Genomic DNA, 16,687 nt, shown 5'->3' on the forward strand with positions numbered 1-16,687 from the left:
GGAGTATGAATTTCAAATGGAATGAACACATTAGGCAGTTCATTTGAAACTCACCCTCCCTCAGTGGAAGATTCGGGTTGAATCTTTCTTAGAGGGTGTATGAAATTCAAATGAAGCTGCCTAATGTGTTCATTGCATTTGAAATTCATACTCCACCTGTGCAAGATATTTCCTAAATCTTCCACAGGGGTAATGTGGATTTTAAATGGAATAGCCCATTGTCTATGGAAGGCTACAGTGTAAAGATGCCCTTTTTACGCACTATAAACCAATTAAATTGCAATAATAAGTGAGAAAAAAGTGTAAGTGATTAAGGAATTAGGTGAATTAAATCAATTACTATTGGGCAATTGTTGGTGTAAGGAAAAACGGTAAGGGAAATGAAAGAGAAAAGAATAATAATATTACAAGATGAAAAAAGGCGAAGACTGCAAAAAAATATAAACTGGCATCTTATATCGCATGTATTTGAATCCTTCAGCGCCCTACACAAGATTCAACGTCACCTCGGATAGAACTAATCCGGGAAGAAGTAGAACCCGCAAATGAGGGCGCATTCTCATACGGCGGTAAGTCGAATTAAAGCGATTAATATCAATGTATATATCCTTATTTGGGAACAGCTCATTAGTCCGAAAATGGCTTGGATTTAAGGCATTTTAGGTAATGATTAGGGTATAAAGGGTTAAGTTAAGGGTTATGGTAGAATTAGGGTTATGGTTAGTGTTAAGGAATGTGGTTATTTATGCTAGGCTTAGAAGCAGATTTAGGATTAGAGTCAGGGTTAGGTTTAGGGTTAGCATTATGGTTTACGTGCTATGAAGTTTAGGGTTATGAGTTTCCATTCAACAGTCATTTTATGCTGGAACACATTCAGACGGAAGCGTTTATTTACAACTCAACGTCGTTCATTAACAGTTTAATATCAATCCTAAGGTTAATTTTTGTATTGCTTACATTTCTTTTGTTTTTCTAAAAGCTCGACTTCCGATACAGGTGACAACGTCATCATGGTCAGGGGATGAAAACATATTCCGTTCTTTCTTTGTGGAGGTAACATTTTTGTGTAATTTTCATGCGATCATACATTACCTTATATTAAAGTGAAATTAAAGTCTCGTTTATTATTTTTATGAAAACTTAACTTCACTTAATACACTTTCTTTACATGCTGCATGACTTTTAACATGAAGATCAAGTGATTAGTATGAAGGGCAGTTAAATGAAGTAACCAAGTACAATCAAAATTCATAGCAAGATTTATGTAAAGCACTTTTTAGATGCTGCGAATCAGAAACTGTACTCGTTTGTATGAAACGTTGTAGTGTTAACAGTCTTTGCTTCGCGCCATGCCAAACACATGATTATTTGTGACCCACGGGACAAAAACTTGAAAAGATCCAGCATTGGGTGCGTCCCCAATATATCAAGTGTGTCACGAGATCTACTAGTTTGCACACTTACGTGCCCGATATCCTTTTACATCCTTCCCCGAGTGCTCGGGTACAATTTAAAACAATGAAATGTCATCTAAACAATGACCATCAATAGTAGGCCTACTACTTATCTATTCAGCACCATAGCAACCTTATGTCACAGTATGTCCTATTATTAACATACTCCTCTTGGAACTGGTGGCTATTTTAATTGCAATTGATCTGTAATACAGTCCCCTGTGCTATGGGTGAGCCCCAAATATTGATCATATTTATTGTATAAATTCCAATCTTATACGTAGGGTTTCCGTTCACCAAAAGCCTTCCTTGTGATGAATTGTCCGGAGAAGAACCAGGAGGAACTATGGCGAGCTGTACACTCCAGTAATAGTCAGGCTATAGTCATGCTAGATGGTGTGACAAAGGTTTGTAGACCTCAAATAAAAGGCACAATTGTGTTTGACAAGATTCAAGCACTACATTTTTAGTGCGCAGGACGTGATGTATTAGGCAGTGCCACTGATTAACCGCTCGCCGATAGTCGGCGACTGCATTAAAACCCAGACATGTTGAAATTATGTTGATGGTACGCGCGTACTCTTTGTAGACTTAAATGTTGTAAGGCACCACATCGAATTTGATCCTATAGCACTATCGGGCCCGGTTATGTAGCGATGACTCTTTCTTTCATATCATGGTGATGTAAAGAATTGTATCAAGCATAATAATTAACATTAATTGCATAGTATTATTGATTTTATTTAAATAAAAAACGAAAGCACTGCACAAATGTTCAGGGTACGATTGACAGAGCCACGGCACGTATCAGGAGCTATAGAAGCAAATCAGATGTGCCTAAAGGGATCCCGCTTTGTATTCTAGTATACGTGTCATCGTTGCTATATGCTTTTCTGTTTATTTTATTTCACCATCACGTTTACACTTGCTACTCAACTTTTAAGTGTTCGGGGCTTCTGTCACTGTAACGCCTTTGCCACTTCGTGACGGCTGTTGCAAAAGACTTTTTACCAAATAAAAGAAGGCAAAGGAAAATACACTACGTGTATATAATGTAAGCCCTTTGAACCAGAAAATATTTTTCTTATCTTTTCACTCACAGAATGCTCCTATGTACGTGCCACAGAAAGATTCAAATATGATACAAGACTTATCAACTATAGAATTACTAGAGGAGATCACTGACTCGCAAGTGGTAACGGAAAGGATCCTGAAGCTGTCTGAGGGGAAGGTAATGGTAAACGAGTGTCATGACTCATAGTGAAGGCGCTCAACTGCTTTGATACTTTTGATGCACGAAGGCCCCATCAACTGTCAAATGTCTATCAGCTATTGCAGATAGGGCCTGGACATGACAAAACGCAATTAATTTCACATAAAAATATTTTTAATAAAAAAATTTAAAATGTATTTTTCTCGGCATTTTCATTTCATTTTCATCTTTATAGGATACATCTGAATCTCGACGAATCAAACACTTCCAGTTCCATGATTGGTCGACAGACTCCCCCGTGCCGTCTACTATTCAAGGTTTCCTTGGCTTATTGAGGTTGGTTGCTATATGGCAGACCAGCCAATCACAGGGGAACCCGGAAAGACATCGTGTTATTATACACAGCTCGTAAGTTATCCAAGTTTTTATTGTGAAAAAATATAACACAATTCGGCGTAGTATCCAGTTCAAAATATTTGTTTCTGTTGCAGTGACGTTACCAAATGACTTCATGAAAGTACATTACAATTACATTACAAATTCAGAATTTGAAAATGAATTGAGCGAAAAAAAGACGAATACATTTGTAGGGTTTTGATCAACTTTGAAATTTCACCTCAGTAATAGGATGGATGATAAGCGGTCATTTTGGATAATATAGAATTAAAACACTAATTTAAATTTTGATGTTTTTGTGTGAGATTTTGCGAGATGGGTGCATTTAAAATGGCTCTGGTGCTATTAAAAGTGGGACAATATTTTTAGGTTGACTGGGCTAATATTGAGTGTTTCTTTTGTAGTGACGAATCAAGAAGTGTTTTATTCTGTGTACTTGCAAACATCATGGATCAGCTGCAGGTAGAGCGAGTCATAGATGTGTATTATAACGTGAAGAAATTACGCTCATCACATCCACAAATGCTACGCTCTAAGGTAATCCATTGGTGCATATCACCGGGAAAAGGGGGCGGGTATGATAGAAAGATCTATAATTGGTACATGACACCGATTACGCTATAGGGCCGATATTAACATACATCCATGCGTACGGACGGATGGTTCAGATTGCAATAGAAAGAGACATCGGTGCTTATCGGGGCACCTATAGCCCTATCGGACCAAAATCAACATGGTACCTTCTGCTCATCACGTCCATACATTATGCTACACTCGTATAAGTAGTCTATGGTATCCGTTCAGCAGTCTTATCAAATATTGCTACGCTCGTAATCCGTTTGTGTACGGACGGAGGTTTCAGATTGCAATAGTAAGACCCATCGGTGCCTATCGGGGCACCGATAGCTTTATAGGACCACACTAAACGTCGTTCCTTACGTCATCACATTTACAAATGATATGTTCTGAGGTAGTCTTGTGTCTACTTCTTTGTGAAAAGTGGCACCCACCAAGCAGCCAACCAAATAACTATTGAATATATGTAGGGGCCAGTGCCAGAGCCGTCGGTACATATTGGGACACTGGTAGCGCTATAGGAGGCAAGTTTAACGTAGGCCTAGTACCTTACGCTCAACAACTTCACAGATGTCTAATTGATGTCTATTTTGTTAAGGAAGTCGCCAAATTGAAATATTATATAATATTGCGAGGTTAGCGCAAACAGGCCATAGCTGCCAGGTGTCATATTTTAAAACGTGTATACTATTATACAGGGTGTATCAAAATATAATAAAATAAACAGTTTGAAACAATTCCACTACATAATTATGTATAAGCTAATTTGTCAAAATGCTTGTTATCTTGTCCTCCCACAACTGTAAAATCAGTGGCGTGTGACCAATAATAAGGGCCCATTTTTGTATGCTGTGTAAAAATTCAGTTGCAAATCGCGCGATATAGCTTAATCCCACTGGGCATACAGGCGTAGAATGGCGATATATCTGTACGCTGGCGGCACAAACACGTAAACGCACTAATTCAAATCTGCCACCGAGAAATCCAGCATGGCGTTACTCTCAACTTAAGACGAAACACACTATACTTTGTTTGGTTCATATCGTAAAGATGCTCTTTGTGCTCATCTCTCATAATATTAAAACACAAAAGTACACATTGGCTTCATTGCAGGAACAATATGAATTTCTTTACGAATGCATGTGGCATCATTTGAAACCCTTGCCGATAAGTTTTGACCAGTTACTGAATGTGAACACACCATCGCAAGACATCACCATCCTACAACTCCAATCTAATGTGGACACACCATCGCAAGATACCACCATGCTACAACTCCAAACATCTAATGTTTGAAGCCTGGCATTCAAATATTTGCAAACAGTCTAAGGCTATTTTAAGAGCATAACTTGGTAAGGGTATGCTTGACAGCGTTCAGAATACTTCATGGTATACGGTCTGATTTATAGCAGGCAATCGCAGGACTACCTTGCAAAAAAGATCGTGTGTTTTAAAATATCTCATAAATATGCATTTACTGAATCAAAAACAAATTGATATCTTGTGTTTTGAACTACCTCATGAAATTAACTTGTCTGAATGGGTAGTATATTCTGAGGTAGCACAGTGTGTGCAAGAGCAACTCATATTGACAAATGAGACCTTTGCCGGTTTTTTTTTGGGGGGGGGGGGAATGTAATAATAAACTTTTGGATCGGCAGATAAATATCAAACCTTTAAACTCAATTGTCTCAAACCTTGTTTATTGAAACTTAAGTCCTTCTTTCATAGTACCACCCTTTCCTGGTTATAACTATATAAGATATGTATTCACCTGAAGATCGCCTTTGCGTGAAACACCGTGTTGTGAAATGTTATAAAATCTGTGTTTATATTTTAAAATAGCTCTACCATTTATTGGTATCGAGCACTGTATAGCTGTCTGTGATACTTTTTTTTTATGATTGTATTAAAAGAATTCGTTTAATGTAAATTATGTTGTAAAGCACAATCAGTTTATTTTCTTATTTTAAACTAAAAAACTGTTTATAAGCAAAGTGGCCTATAAAAATTGAAGATAAAGAACACACGGTTGTTTGATGACATTTAAAACAGAGTCATTTTCAAGAAAAGTTCATCAATGCGCTGGCGTAGTGCACGATATGACCGTTACTAGGTCAACTGGCTCACGCTTTTTTTGTTACGAACCAGTGATAGGAATGATCACAACACGAAACCTAAGGCTTCATAATTCGGAATATGTGTATGAGCCTAGGCTTGAACCAGTAACCAATGGATACTAACGTGCACCTCGTCAGCGAATTATGGTGCTATTTATCTTAAATCTTGTTTGAATCTTTATACAAGGGGTAGACACTTGTACAATGGAATTAGAACATCAGAAAAAAAAAGACTTATAAATGACAAGGAAATTTTCAAAAACACTTTTTATCATGAAATGTAAGGAATAAAACATATTATTTGGTTAATTAGAATTAAAAAAATATATGTAAATAGCGCCCTCAATTTGCACACAAATGTACAATTTATAGAAAAAATACCAAAAAAAAAAACAAAAGGATGAATAATTTGATATATGAACGAAAATCTATGTTGAAAATAGCTAAAAAAACATATGTGTATATTAGTGTGATAGCTGTTGGTATTGTTCCGGTTTAGAATTGAACATTGTTTTTATTTAGAAAAATTAATAAATGATCACATCATAACAACCGTACACAGAAATGAAGGTCGCTTAACAAAAAGCAAACAAAAAACATGTGAAGAATATCAGCATTTGGATTTTGAATGATGAGATTATAGTATCAAGTTTTATGAAAGTTTGATACATAGCAAAAGTGTCGCTTTGTTACACAGTTTACGTTAGTAGAAATTACGATTATTAAAATATGATTATATTAAACTCAATATAATTACAAACAATTTCATATTTTTAAGATTAAAGATATGCATAGTAGAGTTTTGCGAGTTTCTTTAATGAATGTGACAGCAAATGTAATAAACTATTTACAAGTATTTCTGCAAAACGCAGTTTATTGTGTATTATACTATTTAAAAATTAGAAGATTCTTAGTATGTAAGGAAGGGCTAGATCTTTTAACACCTCTGAAGCCTATGCATGATGAAATTTTATATTCTACAGCTCTTTCAATATTGAAGTATTGAATATCAGGGGACCATGGTTTATTATATTAAAGTCTGATGCAATGTTAGCTGACAAAAATGATTATAATAAAGTTTCAATATAAAACTCAAACTTTTTGTTATGTGTCAATTTAACAGCATTAAAAAACCGCGCTCGGCGAATCCCTATGATGTGATCACGCCTAAGTCGCTGGGTGAATCATTTAAGGTACTGCGAGGGTTATAAGGGGACGGTGTTTAGTACTCCAGATTTGTCCGTATGGCGTGATCACTCTACACACCCAATTTGAGTAGAAGAACATGCAAAAAATACATGGGATACTGCTCAGCACTGCCCTGATTTGGTAAAACGATCTAACTTAAAATTTGGACATTTTGATATAAATCCATATCACAATATGAAACATTTCCCACATAGTGTCGCTATGACGTCATTATGTGAGCGCCCTCTTGCAAAATTTGAAAGTTCTGGCTATGTACAAAAGTATAGGAAAATTGAATTTCGTTTGTAGAAACATATGGTGGGACTCACCACCCCCCCACCCCCAGGTGCTGGGGTACAAATGTTATCACTAAAATGAGCACAAAGGATGGATTTACAATTAGCTTGCGCCGTTTGGGCGTAAAGACGGGCAATTTTTTAGGGTTCTATGGTTAAGGGAAATAGAAGGAGAGAGAGAGAATTAATGCTCACAAATCTGATTAAACTAAGTTGTCTTAGATACTCTAGCGGGGCGCTTCATTTATTATTTTTTAGTTATGTTCTATGAAAATAACGTGCGGTTACTGCATTGCTCGTTGACTACCCACGACGACCAAGCATAATAGCCAATCCCACTACGAAAACTATAGAGAAGATAACGAAAGAGACCAGGTCTAAGTATTGCAGCCAGTCTCGCTTGGTCTGAAAATTAAAGAACAAATATAGATACTTTTGACAGCATAGCCTTATACTATAAATTATGCCCTATGCAAAAATAAAACCAGATCGACAGTTTTACCACAGCCCTACTAGATGGGGTTGCATGTGAGACGTCCCCTAGTGCCCTGTTCATCTTCCTTTTCAGCAGTGGCGGCAGAAGCATTCAAATTTAGGAGGGCGGTCTAAGGACGAGCATATTTTTTTCCCGTTTAAATTTAAATTTCTGACTTTTTTACCCCCAAATGAAGGTGTGTTTAGCTTTTAGTATACTTTTTTGTGCACAATATACTTACTTCCGCAGGCGTATGAATATTCAGGTCCTGGTCATCACCTTCAACAGTCTTCTTCTTTACCGGGTGAGATTTTCTGACATGCAGGTGGTAAGACACTACAGCAAGAATCGTCGCAAAGAAGTCGATGAATAATGCGAAAGCCATGTATTCACCTAATATCGTGTCACCACTTGCTGGTACAACACTTTGAAGATAAACCAGGAGAAGCAGAAGAGCAAGGAAGATGATGCCACAGAGCGTGATCTTCTCATGAGAAGCAGGTGGAAGCAAAAACGTCAACAATATCATGAATCCTGTCAGAACAGAAGGGAGGACCAGCTTGACACTGTATGCCTGGGAATTCCGCGTCAGGTACACTGTGAATGTAACATCGCCATAGGTTTCGGCACAGCATGGGTATTGAATTAAATTTAGTTTCGGTGTGGCGTCACGGACAACAAGATCCGCAGATGGATTGAAAAATTCCAAGTCGATTTTTGATGACATCGTTGTAATGTTTATTGAAGTGAGGTCATGAGTCCAGGAACCGTATTTGAGGGTGCACTTTTGTTCATCGTAAGGAAAATATCGTAAATTCATTGGACATTTGAACTCAATTTGATAAGTCGGGAGACTGTACTGGTAACCATTTGAGTAGAGGAGCGTTTTGTGGTCAAACAGCTTTGTGACTCTGACACTGAAATAAATTGAAAGTTTAAAAACATATCAATTAAAGGATCGACTCATTTTCAATAACGCCGTGCATTAACACCCATCCAACAATCATAGCTCAAATTTTACCCTCAAATTATTATGGTTATGATGTAATGAGTATGCAACACATTCAAAAATCATTTTATACATCATGTATGATATTGTGTTCGACAAGCATGTCTGAGTTGGCGAATGCATGACCTAGCGCACTAGTAGAAATTAAAATTAAAATTCGTGCAAAAACGATAAGAATTGGACAAAATGATTAGAACTTAAATTTTTCTTATTTCTATGAAATTTTAAAACCGGCGGGACCGATCGGGCATGCTTTACTAATTATCGTGTTAAATTTTCTCATAAAACAATGTGGCATGTTATTTACACGATAATTACAGTAAGCCAAAAATTAAGGTACCAGTTGTGTTCACCTCTGTATATCCTAAATAAAGACAAATATGTCAAAATTAAAACAGGCAGCTAATACCTTAACTTTTTAGCTCTGATTCAAGACCTTATTTGTTGACATTGGTTGAGAATTAAGGGAAACGGTGATCTAAAACCTACTGACGAGACGAAATCAAAAGTTGCACTTTTGTGTTCTAATCAATGAAAGCATGATGCTAGTTTTAACGTGCTAATCAATGGAAGTGCGGCGCTATAGTTCTCTTGTTCTTGCGAACGCTTTCTATACAAATCAATAGCGCATGCAATGGAGGAAACTGCAACTTTTAAATTGGCACCTTCCTTGGGGTTTTGGATCGCCGTGTCTTTATTTCTTGAACAATTTCAACGAATGAGGTCTTAAATTCGAGCTAAAAAATGCTGCTATTGGCTGCTGGTTCCAATTATGACATTATCTGTAGGATAGACAGGGGTAAACATAACTGGTACCTTAATTTTTTGGCTTATTGTAGTATTTGTCATCCATTTGGAAGAGAAAGCATGCCCCGATCAGTCCCATAGGTTTAAAGTTTCATTGAAATATTTACAGTTTCAATTCTCACCGTTTTGTCCATCCAATTCATCTCAGTGGAAAAATCAATTTCCACTAGTAATGATGCATTACATAGCGGTGTTTGGACTCAAATAATATAAAGCTTACACGCAAGAGGAATGGTGCGGGTTCTATAATGGATATCCCAATGCTTGATATGCTGTCCATCAACCGCTGCATGCGCTGAAGCCCAGCGCTAATTGACAGCCAAAATTTAACTCAATTTTTTAGTGAGTTGATGTCAGCCAATCAGAAAAGACGTACTATTAGGTTGTCGCCAGACGGTTTGCTTAGTGATAGAGGAACACAAACCAAGTCAAGTCAAGTCAAGTTAAACTTTATTATTCCATTTCTGGAAATTACATGCACATGAGATCATAATAAAATACATTAGAGACCAAGCATAATACAAAAACAGGTATTATATAAAGCACAATGAAATTCAAAGGCACTCCATAGAAATGGTATGAAAACATTAATTAACGACGGTACTTGGAGTTAAGATACAAAATAGCTTGAGGGACAAATGAGTTCAGGTATCTGTCTGTATTTGCACGCGGCTGTTGCATACGACCAGTTTTTTAGTTATGATGATATGATATGTTGGGGATCCTCCATCACATCAGTGAGCTTCTTCAACAAAAGATCAGTGTACACTGTCTGGAAATCCTGTCGTGGTGAGCCTATGATTCTACTAGCTTCTTTAATTACCCTAATTAATTAATTAACCGGCTAGGACCGAAACAAGCCAATTTAATACCTTACCCATTGTATAATTCAATGTCTGGCATCCATATGTCATCTGTGTTGACCCGCATTACAGTGATATCATCGTATGAATTTGGATCCCAAGCTAATCTATGATCAGTCCATCCCTGCAAATATATAACAAAGAACTATCACAAGGGCTCTGGTATGAGCATTTGGACAGTATTTTTGTGGGACATGAGAGCACATCAGACATATCGAATTGCATTCTGAATTACGAGGGTTGGTCAATAATATCCCGCAACCAATATTTATCTCCGCTCATCCATGACTTAAATGACTGTTACTTACGATCAATAAAGTTTGTACCTTTGTCTTTCAAAACACACAACAATTAGTATCAGAGTACCTTTAATTACGTAATCTCATTTGCAGTTGTTGTGCTCTTCCTTGCATTCTAAGAATCTTCTAATTTTTAAATATTATAATACACAATAATTTGTAGTTGAGGAACGTGTAATAAAAAGAAGCACAAATAAAGAACAAAGCAATTTATAAGCCTTATTTTTGGAATGAGGGAATCTGAGTATATTCAATTGATAATTGTGAAGAAGAAATGTATCCGTCAACAGATCAGGAAAGATACCGTCTTTGAACTTCACTAAAATAGGCCTTAACGACAAACAAAAATGGTGTGAAAATCGGGAGAAAAGAGCCCACACAGTAGAAGAAAGAATCCAAATTATCTCCAAAATAGAACAAAAACAATATGAGATATCATAGTCAGGACAATAGAATTTGTTGAAATAAAAATAGAATTATGCGCATGCGTTGATGGTACGCATGATTGAAACTACCAAAAATTTATGAAAAAAGTACAATTTCATCAAAAACGCGCTAAAAATATGACTAATACAAGGTTTGCGGAATAGTAGCTGTGTGAGTGAATTACTGTACCAAGTCTTATGCTAGAATTAGACATACCTTTCGAAATTCAAATTTCTTATTCAATCCAGAGCCTCTCTATGGAGTGCTACTTTGAATACAAAAACAAGACCTTTTGAAAACAAGGGTTCATTAAGAAAGAAATGTTTGTGATTTCACCACTGGGCTCTTCCTTTTTAATAATCAGTAGATACCCGATCAAACCAGGTACAATTTTGTCATCGATTAATCTTTCTATCTCTTATTATGTAAAGAACAATGGGTGATAAAGCCTACTCAAAATTGGAGATATTCAACACGATCCCTTTTCTTTAATAAAAATGGTATCTAAAAAGAGTACAGCATCATTTCTATGTTATCGGTCTACAAAGTTGCAAAAACCGCGCCAGATTCCATACTTTTATTCTCGAGATATTCGGAATTATGTAACAATACCTCAATTTGGCGCGAGATTTTCTTGACCATAAATCAGGCAGTGTCCATACACTATTGTGTTTATGCTAATATCATTACGTATTACGTAATCAAGTATTCAGCATCGCTAATACATATTTGTTTTGAAAGACAAAAGTATAAACTTGTATTCAGGGTAAGTAACAGTCATCCAAGTCATGCATGAGCGGAGATGCACCATAGTTGCGGGAACTTATTGACCATCCCTCGTATGTTTAAAGTTTTGTATTAAACCATAATGCTGCTGTGCAGTCACGGAAAAAATGTCTTGTTTTCTTTATTTGGCCTTTCTGTTAGGATATATTTACGTCTAGGAGCCAATGATATTGACAGAAACAATACTTACCAGTTTTAACCACGCATGAGCAGACGCCAGGCCATTTGCTTCTTCCTAAGAAATAATCATAATGGTTTTTATTTGTACAGTGATATGAAACATCTTTATGACGGCAAATTTATAAAATTTAGACAAATTTTGTGGCAGATAATTAATACAAGTTCAGCCTTAAAAGACCCTTAAATTGCATGGAAATATCACTGTTGATCCGCGAGAAAATGTGAAAATATTTTGTTCAACAGCACAAGATGGTCTGACTTTGACCCCTCCTGAAACTAAAACAAAATATAAATATCTCATTGTTTTTACTACTGCTCATTTACGACTAGCTAGTAATTAGCACTGTGTAATAAGAAAGTCATATCTGATTTAGTTGCTGAGATATTGTCTTTTTAAAAAAAGGTACTTTGTAAAATAACTTGCTATGTCCAATTTAGCTCAAAATGCTCAAGGTCGGGACATTTTCAGCCAAAAAGGGGATTTTTTGTGACCTCACCTTGAGGAGTACAAACGGTACCCATGACCAATTGTAGAAGAGCATCCAAGATTTTGGGTGTACACGCGGTATAAGTATTAAATTAGCATGGATTGACCCGTTTGCGAATTTGGCATATGTGGTATGATTGCAGACCAGTTCATCTCCACTTTTTATTCCTTGATTTTTGGTTTCTGAACAGAAGAGAAACCAAAACTTACGTTGGACACGATGCAGTACGTGGCTAGCGTAGTGGCCGCCACCAAAGCAAGTGTCGGAATTATGTAGTGCTGCCTAATTTGGCAGGTACAATTTGGGACAAACATACTGCAGGAATCGACATCTCATTATTACCAATGAAGAAATAATTATCTAAATCGAGTAAATAACAATTTAAGTTGTTTTCTATGTTTTTTATCATATTTATATTCCTGATGCATACTGGCTAAATAATGGTACAAAGTCAGTGATAAATAAGCTTCCCAATTCATTTTGTATAATTGTGACCCCTTCCGACAAAACCAAGAACAAGTCGCATATTTGACATTTAATGATTTGAATAAAAATAAGCTTTGAAATGATACCAAAATTATATACATACAGGGTATCCCAAAAAACAGAGAACCCTCATTGTGCCCTCTTTTTCTCCTATTTCTGAAAAGTTGATAAAATATATTTTGGTATGTAAATAAACCTTTAATCGTTAGCTTTAATAAACCAAAATGATTATTTCAATCGGCTCTCAACTTTTGAAGATATACTCTTTTTAAGAAATGTACCCGTTCCTTGTTGGAGCTGGTCACAATTTAAACGCTGTCGAAGTGATGATGTATCAGGATTAACTACCATAGCAAAAGATGAATACAATTTTTTAATATATCGTCCTGCACTACAACGCTCACGCGGTACCTACGCTTTGAACCATAAAGGTCAAAAAAATGCTAATCTCTCACACCTGTAAGATTAGTATCTTCGAAAAGAGCGGTATTGTATTCGATCTATGATTGCAGACATACACAGTGGGTGCGTGCAACCTGCTTGTAGTGCAGGGCAATCAATTAAAAAATTGTATTTATCTGTTGCTATGGTAGTTAATCCTGTTACATCACCACTTCGACAGCGTTTAAATTATACGAAATGAATTGGGAAGTTTATTTATCACTGACTTTGTACCATTATTTATCTGTTGCTATGGTAGTTAATCCGATTATTACGTAACTTCGACCTACGGGACTTAAAAGGGCATTTCGTGATCCACAGCAGCATCCCCCCACTTTTCTCAAAAAATGTTCGAGATTTTTATATCACTGGAAACCTCTGGCTGCATAATGTTAATGTTCAAAATATTTCTTGCAGATTAATTCGTTTAGCAGAGATATCGTGAAATTTGAATTTCGTTCTGGTATACCAGAACGAACTTACAACATAGGTGCTTTTGTGCAATTAGCATTTCAAAAGTCTTCAAGAAGTCAAGTATATTATCGAGTATATTGATAATACTTGTATGGCACTACCGGTACATATCGTAGGCCTATGGATTCCCTCTTTCTCTTTCCCTTCTCTCCCCTCTTTTCCCTCTCTCTCCCTCCTTTCTCTTTTTTTCCTTTTTTTTTCCCCAAATACCTTTTTTGCTAGGCTTGTTGATAATAATCGTATGGTATTGCATATCGTATGGATTCCCATCTCTTTTCCCTCCTCTCCAGCTCTCTCTTCCTCTCTCTCTCTCTGCCTCTCTCTCTCTCCCTCTCTCTCCCCCCTGCAGCTACTGATGTGAACGCACAGGCCCCTTTGATCAGGGATGACGGTGCAGGACTCCATAAGTGTGTGGGGGTGTGTGTGTATGTAGGGGGGGGGGGGCAGCTGCAGCAGCAGTGGCATACATTTGTTTGTGACATAGGGGAGGGAGGTTGATTTCATTGATTTTCATCCAGTCAAGACGTGTTTCACACGTTGCTCCCATCTAATGGGAAAATCAATGTAGTGGTTAAGCTTATTGACTTGCATTGCCAATGCCTGTATAATATAACCAGTGTATGTAGTATAGTAATATGTAAGTACTACTCAGTACAACTTTGTATTTATTTATCATATACCACTGGTTGGTGTAATATTTATTGTATTTGCATTGTCAAATATGGCTGAATATAACATTGTCAATGTTTGTATATACAACAAGTGTATGAACTTACTATTGTAAGATGTAAGTACTACGAGTACAACTGTGTATTATATTCCTCACTCTATCATACCACTGGGTTGCATAGTACTGTTATTGTATTTGTCAAATATGGCTGATAACAAACTACCAGATGTAGATGACTTTCTGGACAAAATGATGTCAAGTTCAAAATATAAAGAGTTTCTGAAAAATGTAATCACTGAAGTCATTGATGAAAAAATTGTTCAACGTATAGAGAAATGCGAAAGTGATCTATTTGACCTTTCTAACAAAGTAGAAGCTCTTGAAATTGCCAGGGAAGAGAGTAACGTAGGTAAAGAAGACCTGTCTCAACAAATGAAGTATGTAGATAAACAACTAAATGACATCCAACAGTATAGTAGACGTAATAGTCTCAGGGTGACAGGCATACCCGAACATCTTAAAGAATGTACTGACACTATTGTAAAAGACCTGGCAAAAGAGAAATTAGGTATCACTATAAACGACAGTGATGTTGACAGAAGTCATAGAGTCGGTAAAATGAATGAATCAGAAGACGGTAGTAAAAAACACAGGGCAATCTTGGTCAAATTTACCAGCTACAGGCCAAGAAATAAAGTTATCAAAGCTAGAAGCAAATTGAAAGGCTCTGGCATTACTATACATGAAGACCTGACTAAACAAAATCAAAGCTTGCTATCCAAGACAGCTAAACATCCAGGTGTTGTCTCTGCATGGAGTATTGATGGTCGCATCTTTGCCTCGATTCCAAGTTCAGCTCCAGGTAAAACTGTGATCATACTTGTAAGAAACACAGACGACTTTAAGAAAATACCTGAAGTCGATGAAGGCATTGTGGCTAATCTGAAAAAGCTAGCTAAGTCAAAATCTAAACCTCATGTAACTTCGCCCAAACATGCAATGCAAACAAGAAATAGATCTGGTAGCTTAAAGTAATTTAAGATGATGTTAGCTATCATCCCATTTCCATGATTATAGTGCCTGTATCAGATCCTGTAAATATTATCTCTGGTGTTTCTGATACTGTAGGTCTATAAGGTTTGTTATTGTTTGTTATGTATGATTCCTCTGTTGTATTTATATCCACCATTTGTTCCATACTGATGATATGATGTTTCTACATATTAAATATGTTCACAAATGTTGCAGTGACCTATCTGCAAAGGAATTCAGAAGCAATGACTATACAAAATATTGGCATTGCTCCAGTTGTAATGAAAATTTGACACTGCCTTTTAATCATTTTACTGATGAACGTGAATTTCAACTTGAATTGTATAGGTGTTTTGAGGACATGTCGGCTGATACTGAATATATGAAATCCCATTTCGATAACATGAAATACAATCCTTTTGATAATGATGATGCATTTGAAGTAAATGATTGTAATAATAACACACAATATTTTTCCACAGACAATCTAAAAGAAACAGCCGGTATAAAAAACAGCAATTTATCATTACTTTGTAGCAATGTAAGAAGTCTGACTAAAACTTTGATGCATTAAAGGAATTACTCTCAGAAATTGATGTAAACTTTCAAATCATTGGACTGGTTGAAACTTGGTTGAAAGAAAAGCCTCATGATTACTATCATCTAAGAGGATATAACCTCGAATTGTGTAATAGAAATGACAAGAGAGGCGGTGGTGTATCTATGTATGTTGATGAGAATATTGCTTATAATATTAGACATGATATTAATGATCTAAATCAGTTGAAGTATACTGAATCGTTGTTTATAGAAATTGAAAAAAGTAATTCGCAAAACATTGTAGTTGGTGTAGTATATAGACCACCTGACCAAACTATTGATGAATTTAATAAATATATTGATGCTGTATTATGTAAAATAACAGGTCAGGAAAATAAGCTCCTATATATAATGGGTGATTTTAATATAAACCTACTCAATGATGATGTTCATAAACCAACTGGTGAA

At 36.3% G+C, this 16,687-nt stretch overlaps 3 protein-coding genes and 1 long non-coding RNA gene across 4 annotated transcripts; 3 read left to right on the forward strand and 1 right to left on the reverse strand.

Moving 5' to 3' along the window:
• The first annotated feature begins 494 nt into the window (after positions 1 to 494).
• Positions 495 to 1,833, forward strand: LOC140144286 (uncharacterized). The gene is made up of 3 exons (XR_011857861.1): positions 495 to 569; positions 980 to 1,053; positions 1,739 to 1,833. It is a non-coding gene; the product is annotated as an uncharacterized lncRNA (long non-coding RNA).
• A 7-nt stretch (positions 1,834 to 1,840) lies between these two features.
• Positions 1,841 to 4,936, forward strand: LOC140144265 (receptor-type tyrosine-protein phosphatase alpha-like). The gene is made up of 5 exons (XM_072166085.1): positions 1,841 to 1,861; positions 2,557 to 2,685; positions 2,903 to 3,075; positions 3,468 to 3,600; positions 4,753 to 4,936. Exons 1-5 carry the CDS (start codon positions 1,841 to 1,843, stop codon positions 4,933 to 4,935), a joined length of 639 nt encoding a protein of 212 aa, XP_072022186.1. The 3' UTR covers position 4,936.
• A 1,238-nt stretch (positions 4,937 to 6,174) lies between these two features.
• LOC140144266 (neuronal acetylcholine receptor subunit alpha-6-like) lies at positions 6,175 to 12,907 on the reverse strand. The gene is made up of 5 exons (XM_072166086.1): positions 12,893 to 12,907; positions 12,099 to 12,143; positions 10,412 to 10,521; positions 7,960 to 8,635; positions 6,175 to 7,648 (listed from the first exon to the last, which is right to left on the reverse strand). The coding sequence occupies exons 1-5, from the start codon at positions 12,905 to 12,907 to the stop codon at positions 7,547 to 7,549; spliced, it is 948 nt and encodes a 315-aa protein (XP_072022187.1). The 3' UTR covers positions 6,175 to 7,546.
• A 1,901-nt stretch (positions 12,908 to 14,808) lies between these two features.
• Positions 14,809 to 15,811, forward strand: LOC140144278 (uncharacterized). Its single transcript, XM_072166097.1, has one exon. The coding sequence runs from the start codon at positions 14,852 to 14,854 to the stop codon at positions 15,680 to 15,682; it is 831 nt and encodes a 276-aa protein (XP_072022198.1). The 5' UTR covers positions 14,809 to 14,851; the 3' UTR covers positions 15,683 to 15,811.
• Positions 15,812 to 16,687: the final 876 nt, after the last annotated feature.

This window comes from Amphiura filiformis, unplaced genomic scaffold (assembly GCF_039555335.1).
Source record: "Amphiura filiformis unplaced genomic scaffold, Afil_fr2py scaffold_47, whole genome shotgun sequence".
Classification (NCBI taxonomy): Eukaryota; Metazoa; Echinodermata; class Ophiuroidea; order Amphilepidida; family Amphiuridae; genus Amphiura; species Amphiura filiformis.

What these genes read in the sequence shown, in the direction of transcription:
- LOC140144265 (XM_072166085.1), top strand. Translation starts at nt 1,841, where the DNA reads ATGCTAGATGGTGTGACAAAG. An exon ending in TGCTAGATGGTGTGACAAAG is followed by an intron (nt 1,862 to 2,556) that starts GTTTGTAGACCT and finishes TTTCACTCACAG; the next exon opens with AATGCTCCTATGTACGTGCC. An exon ending in TGAAGCTGTCTGAGGGGAAG is followed by an intron (nt 2,686 to 2,902) that starts GTAATGGTAAAC and finishes TCATCTTTATAG; the next exon opens with GATACATCTGAATCTCGACG.
- LOC140144266 (XM_072166086.1), bottom strand. An exon ending in CTCATGCGTGGTTAAAACTG is followed by an intron (nt 10,522 to 12,098) that starts GTAAGTATTGTT and finishes ATATATTTGCAG; the next exon opens with GGATGGACTGATCATAGATT. An exon ending in ATATTCATACGCCTGCGGAA is followed by an intron (nt 7,649 to 7,959) that starts GTAAGTATATTG and finishes TTTAATTTTCAG; the next exon opens with ACCAAGCGAGACTGGCTGCA.
- LOC140144278 (XM_072166097.1), top strand. Translation starts at nt 14,852, where the DNA reads ATGGCTGATAACAAACTACCAGATGTAGATGACTTTCTGGACAAAATG.